We start from the raw sequence: 22249 nt of genomic DNA, 5'->3' as shown, positions 1-22249 counted from the left end.
AGATATACACGGATTCTGTATCACGTTAGCTATGGTATGTGTTTATTTCAGACCCACACCTCTTCTGTGTATAAAATCAAAACTGAGGATTCCAATGTGAAAGGTCATTCATGTTTTTATCTTAGCTGGTGGTTTTACAAAGAGAAGTGGCACCAAAAGAGGAATAAGTGTGTTCAGTAAAAAATTATACACAGTAAAAGATCACTCAGAGGGTGGTGACGCACTGGAACAGGTTGCCCAAGGAGGTTGTGGATGCCCCATCCCTGGAGGCATTCAAGGCCAGGCTGGATGTGACTCTGGGCAGCCTGGTCTGGTGGTTGGCGACTCTGCACATAGCAGGGGGGTTGAAACTCGATGATCTTTGAGGTCCTTTTCAACCCAGGCCATTCTGTGATTCTGTGATTATCTGTCTTAAAAGAATCAGAAAGGAAAAAAATGTGGACTAGAGAACAACTTTTACTCATGGAGAAACAAAGCTTATTTTTCAACCAACCACGCAAACGTAATGATTTCCATGTTACCGGTAAAATTAGAAAGTGCTGCAAATAGTCTGTTCTGCTGTTACTTACACTGCTCTTGTTTTAATGTGATCTGTTTCTCTTTGTGAAATTCAATGCTGTTACAGAGAGCTGTGTATAGGAACACCATTAAGTAACTGTAAGGAAGCAAAGTCAGGCTGCCAGTGCACAGCAATTTCTGAGAACAGGGTAAGGAAAAGGGACCCTGAAATGAAGCGGGGCAGCGCACTAGGCTTGTGCAGGACAGGAGGAGGCTGAGAGCCGCAGCCCGGGGGATTAGACACACAGCTCTGGCTGCCTGTAACCATGAGATTACCTCATTCCCCGAAGAGGAAGAGCAGCCTTTGAAGTGCACAATGTTGGCATTATGTGAGCGGATGGAGGCTGAGGATGAAAAGTGCTCTCGGGTGGTAAAATGCTGTAGGTGGTAAAATGCAGAGAGAGGATGAGGGCACTGAGAGCCGTCTTCCTTACATACCACCTTGTCAGAGATGTCCGTGCTTACATTTGCCACCACAGCATGTGCCCCCAGCACCCCTTTTCAGGCTGTTAATTATCTATACTTAAAAAATCGTTGTTAATACGCATTAAGTTCCAGAACTGTGATTTTGAACTAGCTTTTCTTTTTTCCTTTTTAAAACTTTTTTTCCTCTTGTGTTGAGTTCCAGTCAGGGACAATCTCAGCTTTCTGTTTCCTGTGTACGCTCTGCTGCTGTTGACACAACCTGTTAAAACCAGTCTCCTGAAGTCACCCCTCCTGCTCGCTTCTGGCTGGAATACCTCATTTCAGAGATTTATTTTCACAGCTTGTGCCTGAGTGTTTGCTTTCACCTTTCAAAGTTTGATATTTACTGGCATTTTGAAAGGTGCCATGCTGAAGCTGTACAAGCTTATCTTGCATGCAGAAAGTGCTGCTTTGAGGGGACCTTCACCTGTAAGGGCATGCCTAGAGATAGGCTGGCTTTGTGCCTACCTAAATCTGTTTCCTATTGATTGGATTCAGTCACTGTAACTATCTCAAACAGATGCAGGGAATGAGTCAGATCGGTTCTTTTATAGTGATGTAACTGTATGGTCAACAAACAAGTGCAGTTATATGAAGTCTCTCATTTTAGCAGTTGGTGACTTTGATACAAAAACAATGCATTGCCACACACACACACACACACACACAAAAGCAAACTGTAACAAATACTTGGACAAATGTAACCTACTTTATGCCCAAATGCAGACCTGAGTTCTTAGCAAAAAATATTTTGCTTAGTTAAATCTCAGTGAAACCAAAGGAACTTTAAAACTGATGGAGAGTCGAGAGCTAGAGGGGCGGCTTGCTCTCCTTTGTTTCAGAAGCCCTGATACCTTGTGGTGGGATCTCACAGCTTTAGGGGGAAACAATTGTGGCTTTCAGAAGGAAACTTTTAAGAAAATTATTGTGTTCTGGTTGAGTAGAAATATGGCAAAATTTTAACTGTAAAATAATACTCTGTTCTATAGTGAAGCAAAATTGTATGTCTACAGTATTTAAAAAATAGTAATAATAAAAAAGAAAATTGACATTTCTACACCATAGGTTTCACTTGGGAAGCCTGAATGGCACTTTATCAAAAGCTTTCAAGGTAAATCTGCTCTTATATAAATAGTGATTCTCAGGTTCAGAGCAAGGGAATCTTTTCCTCTTTCATTCTTCTCTACTCTCATTTTCTCTCTTTATGCTCTTCTTTCTCCCTGCTTGCTATCTTCTCTTATTCTTTCTTCTCCTCTTTCTTCTCTCCCTTCCCTCTTTGCTTATTCTCCTTTCTTTTTTTTCCTCAATTCCCTCTTCTGTCTTTTCGCTCTTCCTACTCTTTGTTTTCTCTTCTCTCTTCCCCCTTTTCTCTCCTCCTCCATTTCCTCCCTCCCTTTTCTCTTCCTCTCATCCCTCCATTCTTACTTTCCTATGATATCCTCTGCTTTTCCATGCACTTGGCAGTGTTTTTATGTAGCCACACACACTTTCTCATGATCAAAGGTAGTAATTTTTAACTAAGTGCTTACGTTCAGTAGCAACTCCGTATTGTTAGAGAAGATTTCAGTGAATGTATCAGGCTGTCAGCCTCTTGGAAACCATAGCCCTGTCTAGCTTTCCATGTCTTGTCCAGATTAGGAGTTTAAGTTATTGTTAAATAAAAAAAACTGTTCATGTGTGCTAATGGAAACCCTTTGAGACTTAATGTATTAAGACAGTTCCCAAGAAAAAAGCAGAACAGATCTCTGGGTCAATTATATTGTAACATTTATGCAGGCCTTCGTGTAATGGCAAAACCCTGCAGCTTACCATTACCATCAGTGGAAATTCAAAACCAACATAGTCACCTGAGGGATGTCATAAATGAACAAATACATGAACTTCATTTTCAAAAGATACAGTATTTGCTTTGTATAAAATTGATAGAAAAGATCTAATGTGGTATCTAATGTAAACAGGGGAGCAGCACTACAAATCTTACCTTGTGGGAGGGAGATGTGGCAGTTCCAGTGCATGTTCCAGCTATAATACTCTCTACTGAAGACTTGCTGGACCTCCTGGAGCCCTGTTTTATTTCTTTCACAGTGCTTATGCGTTTGGTCCTGAAATTTTAAGTAGAATGGTAATGAAGGAATTGCTTTTTGTTTTTCAGGGGGACGATATCTCACCATCTCTGAACCCAAAGGCACAGAGGGAAAAGCAGCACATCTTATTCTGCCGCTGGGCCACGTGGCTCAGGCTGGGGACTTGTGCCTGTCATTCAGACATAAGGTGCCTGGGCTGCATTCGGGCGCCCTCCAAGTCTTTGTGAGGAGAAGTGGTGCTCATGGACCAGCTGTGTGGGGAAGGAACGGTGGCCACGGCTGGAGGCAGACACACATAACTCTGCGAGGACTGGGCATCAAGAGTGTGAGTACAATTGCATGGCCTGTAGTTTTTTTTCCCCATGAAGATCTGAAGACACTTGGTTTGTGTAGCGTTTAGTTATTTGCCTCCTGGGTCCACTTTCAGACTCTTTTTTTACTTCTCCATTTATCCTTGCCAATGGAATCACACTTCTAGTTAGTTCTGTGCAAAAAAAAATCCCAAACAAACTAACACACCAAACCCAAATCAACCAACCCAGAGCACTCACCTAGACATATAGAAACCTACACAATAGCCTGCACTGAGCTACCTCATATGGCCTTGTAATTTATTATAACCACTTACATTGGTGAGAGCAACCTACAGGACAACGGCATACTGCCAAAGGATTTCCAAGTAGCCTGTATCAGGATGGCTTATGAAAGATGCTTTTGGAAAAATACAGCATCAGTGGAATAGGAATAGTCATCCCTTGTGGATTAATAACTGGTTAAAGAGGGCAGGGATAGTGCAAACAGTCAGTTCTGGCAATGCAGGTTGCTTACCTGTGCAGCCGCCTGTGGTTTTGCTTTTCAGCTGAACTGCTGCTGATCTGAATAAGGAGGTAAATCTAAGATGCCATTAACACAGAATTGTTTAATGTGATCAAAAGCAGCTGTCTTAAAGTATCATGGGATGTCTTTTAATACCAGGAGAGCTTAGAAACACTGGCTGATTAGAATGATGCATCCCAAGGTCAGCAACTTCTTCAAGCTGTGCTTTCTTTGAAGGTAGTTTCTGTTTCAGATCGGAAGAAAGGGTATGGATGCTTTAAGGGTGGAACAGGCTCCAACACACACTCATTACAATGGTCCTAAAATTAAGGCTGAAATTACTGCAGGTAACTGGCTGTAAATGAATGCCAGACTGAGAATGCAGACATTTCTAGCAGGGGAACAACTTTTCGACTCTTTGAAAGGGTAGATAACAGCAGGACAAGGGGAGATGGTTTTTAAGTTGAAGGAGGGAAGATTTAGGTTGGATTTCAGGGGGAAATTCTTTACTATGAGAGCGGTGAGGTGCTGGAACAGGCTGCCCAGAGAGGTTGTGGATGCCCCATCCCTGGAGGTGTTCAAGGCCAGGTTGGATGGGGCCCTGTCTGTGGCAGGGGGGTTGGAGATTCATGATCCTTAAGGTCCCTTCCAACCTGGGCCATTCTGTGGTTCTATGGAAGCAATATACTTAGCAAAAAAATACGAGAACAGGGTAAGTGTAACACTCTGATCCTTGGAGGTAGGGTGCTTCCTAAGGTCTCTCTTTTTAAGAGCAGCTCTTTAGATAAGTGTGTATTATGAACATATTTTCATTTTTCTAAGTAAATGATTTATAGAGACCACCCCCATGCTTGTAAACAAGAGCAAGAGCCTCACACAACCATCAGCCTGGGAACTTTTCCAGCCAGTGTGGGCAGCCTGGGCTGCTGACCTGAACTCTTTGTTTCATTCATCCCGAGGATCAGGGAATGCTCAAACTCTAGGTGAGCAGGGAAGGCCCCAGCCACAGAGAAATCAGGAAATAGAGACATATTCCTAGCTATTTAAAAAACAAAAGCAACCAACCACTGGTGCTTTTGGGGCGCCTGCTGGAAACGTAAGGAGAATGTAAATGAAGGCTGGGGTCCTTTACCACACTTCCTAGTGAATTAGCTTTGTGTTTTTTCACCACCGTTTTCTGAGGACAAATTTTAGCTTCTGCAAAGTCATACTAAAATACAGGATGAGTGTTTCTAGTTCCAACTATGCTTGGCATTTGGACTAAGTCAGCGTTAAGGTGTTCTAGGAATGGAAGTCTCCTCTATTATAGACAGCATTTTTTGTTAGAAGAGACAGGATTTTATGTTTGCTGTGAGGGACAACAAGAACAGTGCAGCAAGGAGCTAAAGAAAGCACCACAGACTCATGTGAAAATTCTCACCTTGGCAGTGGCACCTGGAGCAAAGCTTCAACCAACACCTTGATTTGTGTCATAACTCTGTCCTGGGCTGCTGGCACTTCATGGGGATCCTGCCAAAGAGAAGAGCATCAGAGAAACAGCCGTAATTCTAAGCAGAATAGATAGGCTTGAGTCAGTAAAGATTGGCTGAGCTTTCTTATGCTTTTACATTCTTACTGTTGTAACACCTAACCAAAGATTCTTTCATCTTATTTTGGTTCTCCAATTGTTCTGTTTGTTTTACCAGGTTATTTTCAAAGGAGAAAAAGGGGAAGGAAGAACTGGAGACATTGGACTGGATGATGTGATGTTGAGAAGAGGACGCTGCTCTGAAGAGCATTAGCAGCAAAGACAGTGGAGTAGCACAGCCAACTCCTCCAGCCCTTCTCATGCTATTCTTACCGAGCTTTGAAACAGAACTGCATGAAAAAGGAAAAACAGATGGAGAATGACAATTTCTTAATGGTCTGCTAAGTGCAATCTCGCTGAAACTTCAATTAAAAATATGAAGAGCTCCTCCTGGAATTCAGGAACTCAAAAATCAGTGCTGGTTGTTTCTATTAATCCTTGCCTCTAAATCATGTTTTGTATGTAGTAACTTTATCCCCTATTAAACCCGAGTACTCAGCCAAAGAGCACTTGTGAAAAAGGGATAATTAATTACAAGCAGTATGAAATCTCTGGCTCGGAAAGTCTTAGTATTAACAGATATTCATTATTTTCCCATAGTACTACTCTTCTATTAATTAGATTTGATGGACAGTGGGATTGATCTGGCTTCAGAGCTATCCGAAGCCTGGACCTGAACTCTGGATCACTGCCATTGACCTTTGAAGAAGGGTTGCTCCTTATTAAACAGCATTTATTTTGGTCTTGCATTTGTATCAAAAAGCAGTTACATAGAGTAGGCACTGCATCCTGTAATATTGCTACTGCTGTGTTTTGTGTATATGTGTATGGTTATTAACATATTTATGTTTTTAATATTTACAGACTCTAGTTGCAAGATAATTGGCAGTCTGCTTTCTTACTGCACAGGAAAGGAGCTCAGCACGCTGCGGGCTCCCGCTGGTCGTGCCAAGACATAGGTTACCAAAGTCAGCTAATGGTGCTCAATGAAAAGTGCTGGTACAGTTTTCACGTAGTAATACGCTGAAGGCAAAAGACCAAATCCTTACCTGATGTAAACTGACACCTGATCATGCTGCACAGCTCAGGAGCCAACCCTCAATCCTGCCTGCAGCTCCTGTGCAGCCTGCAGAAGGCCGCTGGCAGACGGTACGATTGTGCCCGTCGAACCACGAGGAATGTTCCCTTCCATATGGCGCACGAGCCTATGCGTAAGCAAAAGAGGGCTGCTGTACAAACAAGTCAGACCGTGAAATGCCTTGAGTCACCTTTGTATACTGTCCATATTCTACCCAAGTGTTCTGTATATAATAAACATCTCACTGTTTAGAACTAGAACAAATATTAGCTCTCGCTGGCGCTAAATATTTATCAGAACTTTGGACTAATTTTCGTAGTTTTGTATCATGCACGTGGTCTGCAGGTTCCCAGGGAATTCTTCCATTTGCTTTAGGATTTTTTAGATGAGGAACGTCATCATTGCTGTTAAGGATTCTAAATTTGACAATAGTAACGTTTCAGAAAATGACAAAAGATGGATGAAGTGTTCTTAGTGGCACAGCCTTAAAGCTTAAAAAACATATACGTAGCAAAAATAGGTCTCAGATCTTTTAAATACTTACATAAAGTGTAAAACAAACGTCAGCTTCATATCTTGTTACAGAATTATCATTAAAACAAAGGCAAACCTTGCAGCAAGCCTGCAGCCATGAGAGGCCGTACTCCAAATGGCTGCGTCTGCCAAAGTACCCCTTTAAGAATATTTTTCCACTTCATCCATTAGGACACCATCAGCACTGTATGTACAGCAGAAGCCCATTTGACCAAACAGACCGATATTCTCCTGCACAAACGCATCAGCAAACGTTCTGAAATGGAAGCAAACCACGTATCTGTAAAAGTTCTGGCAACCATTTTGCTTCAATTATGATTGTGATCCGTCTTCTCTTACGTTATTTTGCAATATGTCAGAAATGTTTGTGAATAGTTGAAATGACTTGTCCTTATTTTAAAGTAATCAGTAAAGAAGGCTGTTACTTGATACCAATGGGAATATCTTGTTTTCATTTCTGGATCAAAAGTCTCATTATTGCAATGGAATGAGCCAAGAGATGACAATTCAAACAAAATGTTGTAGTTAAATACGTAACTATGACCAAATTGAAAATTAAAAGTGCATTTAACTATGTAAGAGTGACATATATACCATATATGTTACATATATATATATACGATATGGTATATATACGATATGGTATATATACGATATGGTATATATACGATATGGTATATATACATATATACAGTCTTACATATATATATATATATATATATATATATTACTCAAAAGGAAGAGTTACAGTTTCCAGCCTGGCTTTTAGAGCAGTTTCACAGGTAAATAACCATTTTCAAAATACGAAGTGTGTTTTAGAAATGGCTCCCTCAGTCCCCACACTGCTGCACAGGTTGTTACATTTTGGGGCTTCTAACAAAATTAACACACTTGGATCAGTTTCTCACACAGTGGAAGAAGTGGTGTTTCACCACGTATTATAACAGTGCCCTAAGACTGAGACTCACTGGTTGAAATAAAGATCTATGTAAGTAAGTAAGACTAATAGGATTTTGCCCACAAAATGGCAACTTACAACTGGGCGTTAGAACCCCAGATTTGAATGAATATAGATGGTAAACAGAAGGAAAGTAGTCAGATGCCAACGGGAGGAGTTGTGGCATCTTTGTGTTTATGAATCATTTCATATACTTCACTATCAAACAGGTAACACTGTAAAGCAGTGACCACTGACAGCGTAACACTGGGACAGCGCTTGTGAGTCTGGTGCTGAAAGAGCTGCTGTGGCTGTGAAGTCACTCACCTCTGCCCTGGCTCTGCACTGCCACCATGGTGTCCCCTTTTCTTCCACGCTCACCCCGTTTCTGAAGAAATGAGGTGTGAAGGGATGCTGCTCCTCCGGGTGCCTCTGTGCCAGCCTGGACAGGGCAGGTACTGCCATGATCATGCAAGCCTCAATAAATAAATAAATAAATAAATAAATAAAAATATGGCCTGAAGTGGTCTTACAAAGTAGTTTATCACTGCCCTTTCTGTTCAGGCCTTAAATAGATGCCAAAAATAAAACCCTGCTTCTATATGCATAGGCAAGTGGAAGAAATGTGCACAGCGTTAAAACAGCTACCTGCATGACCTTTTGACGGCTTATAAAAACTGTGTGTTAAAAAGACAAGATAAAACCTTTTCCACAGCAAAGATGTAAAAAAGGCAGTGTGTGTGACAGTGCACACACTTACTGCTTTTGCTGAGATGGAAGTGACTACACTACAGGGGACAGATGCGAGGCTTTGGTTCCACTTTCCTTTCTAACCTGTCACCTCACTTCTCATCAAAACCATGTCATTAAAAAAACCCCAAATGCACATATATGTATGTATGTATGTGTATGGTAGTATGTAAAACAGTACACACCCACGTACACACATATATATAGCAAAACCCAAATTATCAGGTTAAAAGGCACTTACCTGCTGGTTTATCCTGTAGCTTTATGACTTCAGTTTTTCCACAGAAAAAAACAAAAACCGAACACCCGTCCTAGATGAGCAATTTGCATTGGTGTAAACCTGCAATGTTAGAAAGAAATAGCAGACATTGCAGTGGTAGGATCCCATTAGGCTGCCATTTTTCTCCCAAGAAATGCCCAACTTTGCTTCCAAGTGCCAGATGGATATCATGCTTACACGTGCTTGATACACATGGGCAGAGTAGCTCTACCCCTCATTTTCTTAGAAACATGACAAGCAAGAAAGCAAAGTGGACCTGCACTGTCTGGGTGAAAATAAATCACTCTCTGTTCTGTTCTCATGTTATTTAACAGTATCTGTTAAGAATCAACCAACTCTTTCTTTGCTTTTAGTAATATTTAACCTCATTCTATGGTATTTTTGCTCCTTTACTGCTTTTCCCTGTAGTTCTGCCATTACAGGATTCCCCAGGCCCCAGGAACATGTCTCCACTGCTACCAAACCACTCTTCTGGAGGTAGCACGGCCGCCAACCACATCCTGAGAGCAAAAGGAACATTTCTAAGGTGTGCACCGCACCCAGTAGGCTGAGGTCAGTATTAAGTGGTTGAGAAAGCAAGCCAGGTATTCATCCAGCACACAGAATAAGGATTCCCCTCTCAGTGTGGCACAGCCAAATCCTGCTTTCCTTTGCACAACAGATACTACGGCCCTTATCCAATAATTTTTGTTACCCTTCTATTTTATGATTTCTTACAGTCTATTGAGGCCAGGAATCCTTCGCATTCTTCTCCCGGTTTTTTCCCCACTGTGCACTTCAGCAGCCCAGTGTTTCACTTCTGACTTTCATCCAGAATCCTTTTGCTTTGGTTTGCGTTTGGCAAACGCCCGTGAAGACAAGGTACAGCATGTACCCAGACTGACTGACTGCACTGCATTCACATGCAATGCTGGTCCCGAAGTTTGGGACTGCCGCAGACAGGGGATTGCAGTGACACATGGGTTGCTCTAACCCTAACCCCCCTCCCTCCCTTAGCTACTGCCCCACCTCACAAGTCCTGATTTAGGCCACGGGAGAAGTGCTGGTGTGTTGGCTGAAAGAGTGCTCTCTGAGAACATACTGGTGCAACACAGTAGAGCAAACCCCTGCCAAAGCCTCAGATGGATGTGTGCAGTTTGCCTCTCAGCTGGCACAGCTGGCTTAGCATGGCTGCTTTGCAGAAAACACTTTGCAGACCTAGGTATAAAACTGACCCAGCAAACACAAAACCAGCTGCCAAAAGCCAGAGCCAGGGCAGGTTGCATCGAAGTGCCTTGAAGTAGGATGGTCTTGCAAAAGTGCTCATGAAGGAAATCCTAAGGATGCTTGGATCCAAAACCCCGATCTCACGTCTGGTACCTACCAAGGGTAGCAGCTGCTGTCCCTTGCACCTGCTCATACCCATGGGGGAAAGCATTGCTGCTGATCATGGCTACAGCCCTCAGATCCTACAAGCTGGTGAAGTCAACAGGTGGACAGACAGCTTTGCTTCTGACTATACCTGTAGGATGCTCCTGGCCCAGGCAGCAGTGTGACATGGCCACCTCTCCATCAGCACCTCATCAACGTGACCATAAGGGCTGGAGCACCTCTTCTGCGAAGAAGGGTTGAGGCATTTGTTTAGCTCAGAGAAGGCTTAGGGGTAATCTCATTGCAGCCTTCCAGTACTTGAAGGGAGTTTCCAAGCAGGAGAGAGAGTGACATTTTACACAGTCTGATAGTGATAGGGCAAGAGGGAATGGCTTTTAACTACAAGAGGGAAGATTTAGGTCAGATGTTAGGAGGAAATTCTTTACTCAGAGGGTGGTGAGGCTCTTGCACTGCTGCCCGGAGCTGTGGGTGCCCCATTCCTGGAGGTGACCAAGGTTGGATGGGCCCTGGACAGCCTGAGCTGGTTGGGGGCACCCAGCCCATGGCAGGGCTTGGGGCTGGGGGGGCTTTAAGGTCCCTTCTAACCCAAGCCATTCTGTGATTTAACATCAAATACGCACCATTCACGTTATAATCTAGGGGATCCTTTCAGTCACTGCACCTCAGATTGTATAAACAGGACTCTAAAACATTAAAACTGCTCACTAATATTAAACCCAACAGTTCTGTGGTGTACAACAATTTACATAGAAACCAGACACCTTTATTGCACAGTTAAAGGTGTTATTAAACTGTGAGCAATTCAGTCACCCTCCTGTCATATGCCACCAGTTTTATCCTGCTTACACAAAAGATATTTTAATTGGCTGAACTCCATCACTGAAGGCTGACTGCTAAAACCGAGTGACATTTAATTACCCACAAAGAGCAGGAGTCCGTTTTGTGGGGTGTTGTGAAATCTCAGCATTCTGGCAGCTCAGTCGCATGTCAGCACACTCATGTGCTCACTGTGAGCTCCTCTGTCAGCTCTTATCAAGTAGATTAATTTGTTTTCCAAATGAAGAAAGTGGGGGCTTGAAAAAACATTTCATTAATACCAAAATAGGTATACCAAACAGGCAGAAAAAGTACGTAGTGTATCACAGGATGCCTTCATCATTATACGGACTTTGGTTGACTTGAACAGGTGGTTAGAGGGCTAGACAGGAATGGAAGGGGTTACATTTGGCTTGGCCACAGAGCTCCAGGCTCTTAGCAGTGTCACTGCTCACCTTCTGCTCATTCATCCCCACCCACAACCCCTCCTACTCTAATGAGCAGGTCCAGCATGACAGCAACCACATGGATGAGGACTTAAAAAGAGCATTTGCACCATCAGTGAACCACGAAAGCAGGGTAAAACAGAGCCTCACTTCTCAACACACTGCAGTTTTGCTGCACAGCTCCCAGCCTAGCCTGCACTGACATCAACTTAACCAAAGCCCTTGAACAGACCCTGCCAGCAATTCTATAAGCACAGAACCTAAATGCAGGCAGCCTTACCTGAAAGGTATGACCTCCTGAGCGCCTTCCTCTGGTTCCTGAATTCTGGCTGCAAATTCAGAACTGGAATTTTCCTTCGTCTTGCCCATGGTGTATAAGCTTTGGAGCTGGATGCTCTTCCTGCAGCACACAAGATGAGAGTGCAACTCCACATCCCCTGCATGGGGACGTGTACTTCCTCCTTCCCTGATCTTTTCCTCCTTCTCAAGCGGCTCTCCAAGTTCTTCAGCTGCACTTTTGTCTTACCCTCCCAGTTTGTTTCAGAGCCCCAAACTTCTTTTGTTCTTCCAGCTCCATGCTGCTGCTGTGATCTCAAGCCTTTGATGAAAAACAGACTATCATGGCCTTCATCCTCAGCTGCATGCTTTCGAGTTTAGGCCCCCATCTGCCGGGAAGATTCAGGTTAGGCATATAGCACTGCACCTGGCAGTGTTTGATAGATACTGCCCAAAACGTAATAAAGTTTCTTTGCCTCGGGACCTGCTGAACCCAAAGACTGTTTTCTCTGGCACCAGAGGCCAATTTACTCGAGATAAATATTAAGCAATCAGGAATGTTTTACTTTAGGAACTACAAATTCAGAACTCTTTCCTGCAGCTGCAGTCACACCCCTTGTGCCTGCAACACTGAGCTAATTAAAACAAATAATAATAAAAACAAAAAAACCCTGTGGTATTTTCTTAATAGCCATAAAACAGCAGGGCACTCTGTCAGAAACACATTCACATCATTACTCCATCTATGCCTCCTGACGAAGGCCTTCCAAACTCAGAAAGATTAGCCGGCTGTCAAAAGAAGAACAGTAAGTTCTTCCCTATGCAACCCTTATTTTATCCTCGTTCTCCCTGGGCAGCAGCTCAGGCCCGGCAGAGCACCACCTTTCAGTTCCTGCCCCAAGGCTCTGTCGCGTCTTGGAAATGCCCAAGCCCTGTATGTTTGTTTCAACTCAGACCTTCCGCATACTAAAAAAAAAGAAAAGAAAAATTTGTAACTCTTCCAATGTTTCAACAAGCAGAAACAGCGAGCCAGAACAAGCACTGCTGCCCATCCACGTCATCATGACGTTTTTTGTCACTGAAAAAATGAAATTACTTAAAATGAGCAAGGGGCACCAACCATTCCACCATACACCATTCCAACAACCACACTGCTCCCTTCATCTCAGGAGATGGCAGACAAGTTGAGCTTGTGACTTACTTGTCTGGTAACTCTGATGAGAGTGCAAAGTCCACATAAACTTGGTTAAAATACAGTATCCAGAGACAGAGCAGCCAGCTGCTCCCTCTCCTCTGTACCCATTCCCTGGTTGAAAATCCAAAGCAACATTTTTTCTAACAATATGTAAAGAAAAACTAAGATTAAAATTAGGGCAAATATCTCCATCGGCCGATGTCGCTTTCTAAACCCTCATTAAACTCCTCAGTAAGCAAGGTCAGACCACATCTATCTTCTATTCACAAACACAATTTATTTCTGCTTGCTCATGGTCCCTGCCTGGGGAGAGCACACCCAAGCAATCAACCTTTTACTCCCAGCTCCTGACCCCATTGCTTTCTCCCATCCTTTTACATTCCCAGCTCTTTGCTGCCTGATCCAAGAGATGAGGCAATGGCATCACACCATCGTTCATAAGAAATTGCCTCCTGCCATATTTGCTATCTGCCAGAGCACGTCTGCAGCTGTCTGTCCTCCTCTGCTCTGTCGCTGATGTGCACAGCTACACTTGCAGGGCCACAAGGTGCAGAGCTCCAGAGACTCAGGAACAACTACAAATATTTATGTATGTGAGGGCAGGGAGGGCAGACTTGCTCTGGCAGGCAGCAAACATGGCAAGATGCAGGTTCTTCTTTGTGAAGGCATAATGCCACTAGATACAAACTCAAAGACTTCTTGAGAAGAACCCAGGGCCTTGACCTCTCCTTGGCACCAGTGTTTTTGGTGATGTTCTGGTGTGTCTAAAGAAAAGAAACCTCCTGTGGCAGTTTTCCCCCAGCCCACAGGTGCAACATCTCAGCAGGCTGTCAGGCTCCCTTCATTTTAACAAAAGCCTTCAGTCTCCTGATGTTTTACAAGGGTTCGGAGAAACAAAATGTGAGCTAGTTAAACATTATGCAGAGTACACACACACCCCACTCTAAGCCAAAATCACAGAAAATTTGCACAGCCTAGTAGCTCATCCTGCCAGTTTCCTCCATAACAGCCTCTGCCCCATTGCTTTGCCTCACCCCAGTCGTGCATCTGTGTGCATGCTCATACCATGTGTGGCATGAGGAGGCTCCAAGGTGAGCTGGGCACCTGCAGGAAGAACCCAATGTACATGAACAGCACAGGGCTCATGCCTGAGGATTCTTCCCAGTGTTCAGCCAGAATTTTCCTTCAGCTAATTTGAAACTCATTCTCCTAGAAGACCACCCAAAATGCCTTTACACGGTTCATGTCACATCGTAATTGTCTGTCCAGACTTAACTCTTTTGATCTTCCTGGGTCAATCAAGTATCTCTGTTCCCAAGGCATTTTTGATGCTTCTCGCATATAGTAGCCTCCTCCTGCCTCAGCCAGCCACAGAGTGCCAGGCAGTGTTACCATTGCACATACTGGCACATTCCCACAGCCAGCCCTGTGAGGAGCAGAGGGCAGCCAGCCCAGGGTTCTGCTGTCACCACAGGTGGCAGCACAGTGAGGTGGCTGGGCCAGCTTTAAACAAACTGTGCTGGTGAGAAGGCAGTGGAATGTCCAGGCTGGGCTCACCAGGAAGACAGGTGCCAGTGCTGAGTTCCTTGCCTATTGCTGGGCTGCTTTAGAAATTTCAGCTAGGTAACGTCTGCCTGTGCTGTGCTACAGCTTGCTGTTTTATTACCAAACCCATTCCCAAACATCACTTCTATTTCCCACACCCTGGGGGAATCAGAGGCAGGGACTGCTACAGAAAGAAAAACAAAATGATGAGGACAAATGACAACATCCAGCTAATGTATATAAGCCACCACCATCAGTATTGTACCTGCTTGTTACACAAATTTCACATATTCCCAGTTTCTCCCAACACTAAATAGGTGCAGAGCACTATTTTGTATTTAAAAAGAAATGTAAAGTATATAAGTGATGTACTGTATAAAATAACAACGTTAGAGACTGCACAATACCTTGCCAGGCAATGAGACTTCTCCCATGACACTTGAGCAGTATTTTCACAATGTACCAAAATCCAACAGTAGCCCTGGATTACCATCTTTTAGCAATGCCTTTAGGCTGCTCTTGCACACAAGTGATCACCGTCCTACTGTTAGAACCAGCATGCTCTCAGTGTCAGGAGATGAGTTTTGGATCTGGGGGTGTTTCATGCTGCCTTTGTGCTGATGCAAGGGATGCCATAAAGCAGAGGGAGAGAAGGCTTGTGGCTCTCTGACTAGAAAACATCTAAAGAATCAACGGAAGAAATCCCATACCACTGTAACACATCAATTGCTTTTGAAAAGTCTACAGATGATACTGATAATTAATAAACTTTTATACTGTGCCATACTGAACCATGAGCTATCTTATATTAGCTGCTATACAGACAGGTACATTCCTATTCAGAGGAATCCCACTTGTTATGATATTTGCTAAAAACAGACAAAAACCCCAAATAAATGTTTTCATCTCTTTTTAGAATATGCTTCATCTGAACAGATTCCTTTTAGGGAAACAGTGCTCCATTAGAAACTACTTTAACTTGCAGATACCTTCTAACAGTGGTACAGTGTGAAGTATCCACAAGAAACCTATCTGGACAAATTCAGTATAGCCTGCTAATACAGTACTGATCTCTTCAACTATCATTATAAAAATGTCTGTCTCCAGATTGGAAGTTTTATTTCAGGACTGGCCAAGGCTAATGTATGCAGGACAGATACTGTCTTTCCTCATGGTCTAGTGGGAATACTCTTAAGCACCTCAAGTTTGCTGCGTGATACCTAGAGACAGCCAACATACCACATGCTAAAACGTCACTCCTCAGAATGCAGGCAGGATTTGATTTCAATTGGTTACTGTTCTTGCTCTCCTCTGATCCTGAAAAGTAGTGACACTCTGTAAACCCGCAATACTTTGGGCTTGAGATACTTGAAAACAGAGATCAGCATTACAGGAGCTGCTGTGAGTACAACAGCGCTGTCACATCAACCTCCTCTAGGAAAGGTTAAGTGCCAGGAACTGAAAAGGGAGGGAGAAAGACATGGAGAGGAAAGGAAGCCAAAAAAAAAAAAAAACCAACCCAAAACAAAACAGAAGAAAAGCCACCAACCACTAACCCTCCCACCCCAAACAACAAAAATAGATCCATGCTCCGTAATGTTCTTTCTCAGAATATCTTCCCTAAGAAATATTTTTCACTTATAAATGGATATATCTTTAACAATAACAACAGTGTTTATCTTTATTATCACATTGCCGGTGAAAACACGGGGCCAGTTTGAATACTTAATCTGCTCTCCAAACGGATCTTTAAGTTTTCACAGTGGTTGGCCCAAAATGTGCATCTGCCCTGATAAAGTGCAACAACATATTTGGCAGAGATTTAACTACTGTACGTTTTACTTGGCAAAAATGTGGAGTCTTATAGTCAAAATTGCTTATAATTCAGTAATCTACATGCTCCTTAAAATGTCTTTATTACTCAATTAAGTTCATAATGAAAGAGAAGCAGTTCACAGAAATAACCTGTTAAGCTCAGAGCAGAGAACTCATACCTGAAGACAGACTGATACGTGCAGGAAGAGAGATGCAAGCTCACCCCTGCTGCACTGTATCTGTAGAGTGAGTGCTTCTCTTAATGTTCTCAGGTTACCAGAGGAGCACCCGACAGACTTCTGACATGGCTCTTTTTAAAAATGCACCTCCAGGATTCATCCACCACTCTGTATCTGTAGAGTTTCTGTGTCGCTCTCCGGAGTTTCACCACCTACATTCGGTCCAGTTGCTGCTGTCTGTACTACAAAGATAGAACCAACTAATTAAGTCGTTAGCTCCGAATCCTGCCCTCAATGTGTCCAATAAACCTTCAGTTATGGAAAACCCTGCCCATTTTCATTTTTCGGCAACAGTATGTGTTATCAAAACTTGGCAGAGATGCTGACATCTAAATATGCTTCTGAGTTTTGACTGCTTCACTGTATTTCCTGAATGCTTTATGCCTGCAATTTTCCCTCTCTGAATCACACAGCTCATCCATGTCAAAACAAATTCAGCGCCTACTAATTTCCATTTGTCTGTTCACACAGTTTCTCAGCACCTCCAGCAGACAAGGGCAATGCAATGGCAAGGTCTCAGGGTGCTAATGTGATATAATGGAGAAGGTGACACCACCTCCCCTCTGCTGTGTGCATTCAGCACCCTTCTGGCTAGAGTAAAATATAAAAGTCATAAAGCAGATGTATTCTTCTAGCCTTGAAAGAGCTCTTTCCTGAGTTCACGGACTTAGAAAAAAAGACAGCTTTATTTCATAAATATTGAAAAGCTGTCACCTTTGAAGAAACCCTTCTCAAGAGAAGAACTGCAAAACAAGAACAAGCTTATTTTCAAGTGGCAGGAGACAATTCCTAAGGAAACTAAATCGGTGCATCTCACACAGCACTACACATTCAGCCAGAGCTCCACTTCTTCACCATCCACTTAAAAAATTTAAATTGGAAAACAATTAAGGTGTTTTCTAGTGTGGAGTAACTCTGAAATCTCTGAAATCTCTCACAGGAAAGCTCTCCATTTGTATAAAACTATTGCACTCTGTCTCTCAGCCAAATTAAACTCAGTTCTGCTTTAATAGTAACTCTGATTTATGACGCTTCCTTATTACAATCAGAGTGGGTGTATTTTTCCACGAAGCAGCACTGGCACAGCCACAGAGGAAATGTACTTATCATCACATTTCCACCCTCACACCTGATTAAAGCAGCTGTGTCAATCCGTGGTTTTCACTTTTGGGAAATGAGGTGGGCAGCACAAGCTTTCACACAGCCAGACACCACTTGGCGCTGCAGCTGCTTGCCAGTGGGAAACTCTGCTTGCCTGCTGAGAGAGGCTACTGATCTAGCCCAATGCCTGAACAATATCTAACTTCTGCAAAGGAGGTTCTTAATTTAATTAAAAATATCTAAAACCAGACAAAAGGCAAGAAGAAAGGCTGTCAGTATACGTATACAGTTTGATCTTTGAATATATGAGCTCATTGTGGACCTGCCACTAAAACAGCAGGCAAGCTCTCAGTCCTCCTGAATGTACACTGCCTGTAACACACAACAGACAGCTTCTCTCCCTACCTCACACATTTACTCTGCTCAACAGTAGCACCTTCTCATCCCCATCCTCATATTTTGAAAAGGTGATTGGTTTTTGGAATTAACTTTTCATGTTCTTGGATTACCAAAGAACTGTCCAAACGACCTCTGACATGGTTCTTTTAAAAAGCACACCTCTAGGATTCCTTCTGTAGCACGTTAATAAGAGAGGGTTAAAGCCTTGGGCACTTGATGAACGTGAGTAAAATCTTCCTCCCAGAAATCCTAAACACTGTTAGATGAAGAGTTTTGCTTTGTCTCTACCTGCCCTTCCTGGGGCAGTACACTTCTGTTGCATACATGATTCCCAGTCGACATCTCTGTGACAGCCACAGCTGTAAGCTACTGCCATTATATTTATATTGTTAGGTCGTGTAACAGACAGGTAAACGTACAGTTCTGGATCTCCGCAGAAACAACAGGATGATTTAACCAGAGGTGCTATAATTCTCTGCTTACAAACCATACTAATGGAGTACTAAGCAATGAGTAGATAGTCCTCATACTTGATTGCTGGACACACTAAGTTACAGGTTTATCCCAGGAAAACACAATACATTACAGTTAGCAGAAGTAAATTCACTGAAGGCTTTTGAAAAATTAAACACCTTGAAACTGCATTCATATATTACATAATGAATGTAATGTATTTATTGTTCTAACTACAACAGCAACCCGAGAACCAATTGCAGTTGGATCTCACCTGAACATAAAGTAAAACACATCCATCTCCCAGATGCTTTTTTAAAGAGTGCACTCAGGAGTACAGTAGAAAAAGAAACAAAGTTTTGATTAAGCCAATTGAGCAGTCTCAACTCAGTGGCAGAGGCAAGAATACACTTTCAGTCCCTCCAAAACACTTGCTCACGTTGTCTCTCTACTTAGAAGAAAAGGAGGTGAAGCTTAGCATCTTCAGCTCAGCACAGCTTGAGAAACTGGATTCTAACAGTTCACACAAACATCATTTCATAGTACATGAGGAAACTTCAACGTTGCTCCTTAATATCCAGTCTATTATAGTTTCATGCTCAGAGAACTCTGCCAAAATCAGCGTATCAAATGACAAACTATTACTCCACCCCACCGACTTGCGCTAAAATACACCCCCTGAAATACACTTGAGAAATGTCATAAATGCAGGTACCCAAAACCTGCAGAAATAACAACCCCAGGGAACAAAACGAAGGAGATAACAACAGCAGAACTGACTGCAGGAGCAGCAGCATATCAGAGCAATGACAGAAAATCAAGTCTAACAACGTACAGAAGTCACGCAGAACATATGTGACTGCTATCCTATTAAAAAGCAGGAAAGAGAGAAATCAGACACTGGAGCACACTGCCAAGTTCAGTCTTTAAGTTTCTGAAAAAAAACCCACTGTTATTTACTACCAGCTTCAGAGTCTCATCTCCTAGTGTTCCTACAAGGGCAGACTGGATTCAAACAGTCCTTTCTTACACATTTTTAATTACCATGAATACTAGTAAGAGACATAAGGAATGAGACATATCCAGAAAAATCCCAAAGGCAGTAAGGGAAACAGCAGAATATGAAAGCTGGATAAAAAGAAAACCCTAGCCTGATAAAATAACAAAATGCTGCCATTTGTAATACACCTAATAAATAGTAAATGAAATAACTGATGGTTGCAAAAATGGAGACAAAGAATCTGAAAAAATCTGCTACATCATAACAAATAAATTGCTTATTTCTCAGAATATCCACATGTGGATTGTGCTACGGTACCACTGTTAGGTAAAACGACTGTCCACACAGGCACAAGTATGTACCTGATAGTCTTTTCTTTTGCATGAAATGTGCTGCCCAGCATACTTCAAATAGTTTCTGAGAACGTATGCTGTTGGCTCACTGAAGGAAAAGCGTCCCTCATTCACGCATGGCTGTGCCCAAGATTTCACAAAGAGTCCATATCTACCTGTAGGTCTCTACAAAGCAAACATCAGCTTCAGTAAAGGCAGTAAACACATGAATACCTCTTAAACAAATAATTACACTACCCCAATACTGAGAGAATGGATGCATTCCAGACTTACACTCAGTTGAGAGTTTCTGGTAACAAATTTGTTCAGCAACACTTGAAGCTAATCCCTTTGTTCTCAGTGCACTGTAAGTAGCTCCTATATGTTCTCCATGGTTAGACAGATCCCTACAGTCTTCTGAATACGGAAGAAAGATCTCAATTTACTTATTTATTCTATAAATTGTAAATATATATATATGTATGTATGTATATGTAATCTTCCACGGTGACTGTACACTCTGAATGCCTACATAAACATTTTATTTGACCTTCCAGTCTCTGGGTTCTCTCTTAGCCCTTCCTTCCCTCTAAATGGCTCTGAAGTTCTCACCCTGCCAAGAATATCCACCAGCAAACCCCGCCAGCACTGTCAATATTCTCCAACCTAATGATATCTCAAGAAACCCACAGGGAGCTCTGGATCTTTTGGAGTAAGCTACAGTAAACTACTCTTCTTAATTAAGCATAATTTTGTATAATGAATCTGCAAAGAAAGCATTAATTTACCTTGCTATCTCAGATTTCCCCTGAGAAAAGCCTTACAGTTCAGACGATGCCCAAATCTATCAGTATGAATCATCACACCTTAATAACGCAGCCTGCAAGTACAAAGAGTTTCCCCCACACTCATTCTAATCAAAACAGAACTGCTGCGATACACACCATACACATCAATCCCAACCTTAAGCAAAAACAAACTCTGACAGAAGACAGATTGGCTCTAGAGAATATCACCATCACTGAGACTCTGAAAGCATCTCCAGAAAGACATCTTCCGCCAATAAACAGATATTAGCTTTGGTCTCTGCTGAAGTGCTTCTTTGTTCTTGACTAATCAGCCATGAGTTCTGGATAAATGTATACCATTCTCCAATAAAGTAATTCGGCTTATTTTTATAAGGCACAGTGGCATAATGAGTCAACTATATGTATATAATAAGCTCTGTAGTGAGTTATGATTCCAAAAAGCACAGGAATTATTGCTGATCTGGCCAGTATTCACTTTTAATAGCTGCCATTTGTACAGGTGAGAGCATCTTCTCGCAGGACTGTGGGTGTAAGGCTAGCTGCCTTTAGAGTACACTGTCATCTGCAACCATCCTATTACAAAGCAGGGGTAGCTGTGCTTGGAAACATACAGAAATAGAGAATCTTACATAACTACTACAAGGACACCAGTATATCAGAGATCAGCAGGTTCATGCTCTTCAGTTTGTTCAAGACATGGATTTCAAGTTTTGAGGAGATAAACCTGAAGAAATGCAGGAAATATGAAGTTCAGATTCTCCTTCCTTCCTTCTCCTGCATGAGAGTTTCAAATTTCTGGTTAATTGTCATTATGTTTGGAAGTATGCATGTGTCAAAAAAATAAATCAGTTACCTCTTGGAGTAATAGATAACACAGTGCATTGCACACACTTTCTAAAAGTATCATTTCTGCTTTCAGGACCACACACACACCTGGGAAGACGGGCATAGGAGGCAGGTAAATGTATTATACTTGTATTATATGAAAACTGGGTTCTTACAGGACAGGCCTGAGAAGGAACCATGCCTGGGGCTGAGCACTCTGAATGAAAATTCCATTCCATTCCAAATCTCACAATTTTGACTCACCCACTGACAAATCTGTATATAACATCTGTTATACTTTATTACCTCTCTTCTGCATACTCATTTGTTTTCAGTGCTACGAGCTTTGCAAGCTTCTAATCATCTTGGTGAAAATAAAATAATTTCAGCTTCCTTAATACTTCTCTTTTTAAAGGTAAAATAAAAAACAGCTTTTGCTCCAAGTACATTTTTCTTTTAAATATTTCAAAGTTGCTTGGATAGCTGCTACTAGTGGATTGTAAGCATGCCACTACATTGGATGTACCTATCGAGGTATGAGAAACCCCCCCACTTACC

The 22249-nt window shown here is 42.4% G+C and overlaps 1 protein-coding gene and 1 long non-coding RNA gene across 21 annotated transcripts in view; one reads left to right on the top strand and one right to left on the bottom strand.

Moving 5' to 3' along the window:
* The window catches only part of NPNT (nephronectin), a 44852-nt gene extending 37319 nt beyond the window's left edge, over nt 1–7533 (top strand). For all 8 annotated transcript variants that reach the window (XM_015276574.4, XM_015276573.4, XM_025150031.3 and 5 more), the window contains 2 exons: nt 3176–3432; nt 5609–7533. In XM_015276574.4, the coding sequence (XP_015132060.2) occupies nt 3176–3432; nt 5609–5704 (353 nt within the window). In that variant the 3' untranslated portion in view covers nt 5705–7533. The remainder of the gene's footprint in view (nt 1–3175; nt 3433–5608) is intronic.
* LOC121113211 lies at nt 21–21500 on the bottom strand. Of its 13 annotated transcripts, none has more exons than XR_005859430.1 (10): nt 20088–21500; nt 19000–19176; nt 15126–16954; nt 11983–12367; nt 10571–10663; nt 9031–9129; nt 8367–8516; nt 6540–7358; nt 3005–5432; nt 21–410 (listed from the first exon to the last, which is right to left on the bottom strand). It is a non-coding gene; the product is annotated as an uncharacterized LOC121113211 (long non-coding RNA). The 13 variants fall into 13 exon arrangements; XR_005859431.1 differs by having other exon boundaries at nt 19000–19173; XR_005859427.2 differs by having other exon boundaries at nt 15126–16176; nt 16713–16954; nt 19000–20466.
* Nucleotides 21501–22249: the final 749 nt, after the last annotated feature.

This window comes from Gallus gallus, chromosome 4 (genome assembly GCF_016699485.2).
Source record: "Gallus gallus isolate bGalGal1 chromosome 4, bGalGal1.mat.broiler.GRCg7b, whole genome shotgun sequence".
In the NCBI taxonomy this organism is placed as follows: Eukaryota; Metazoa; Chordata; class Aves; order Galliformes; family Phasianidae; genus Gallus; species Gallus gallus.
This window is presented reverse-complemented; position numbering and strand designations above follow the sequence as displayed.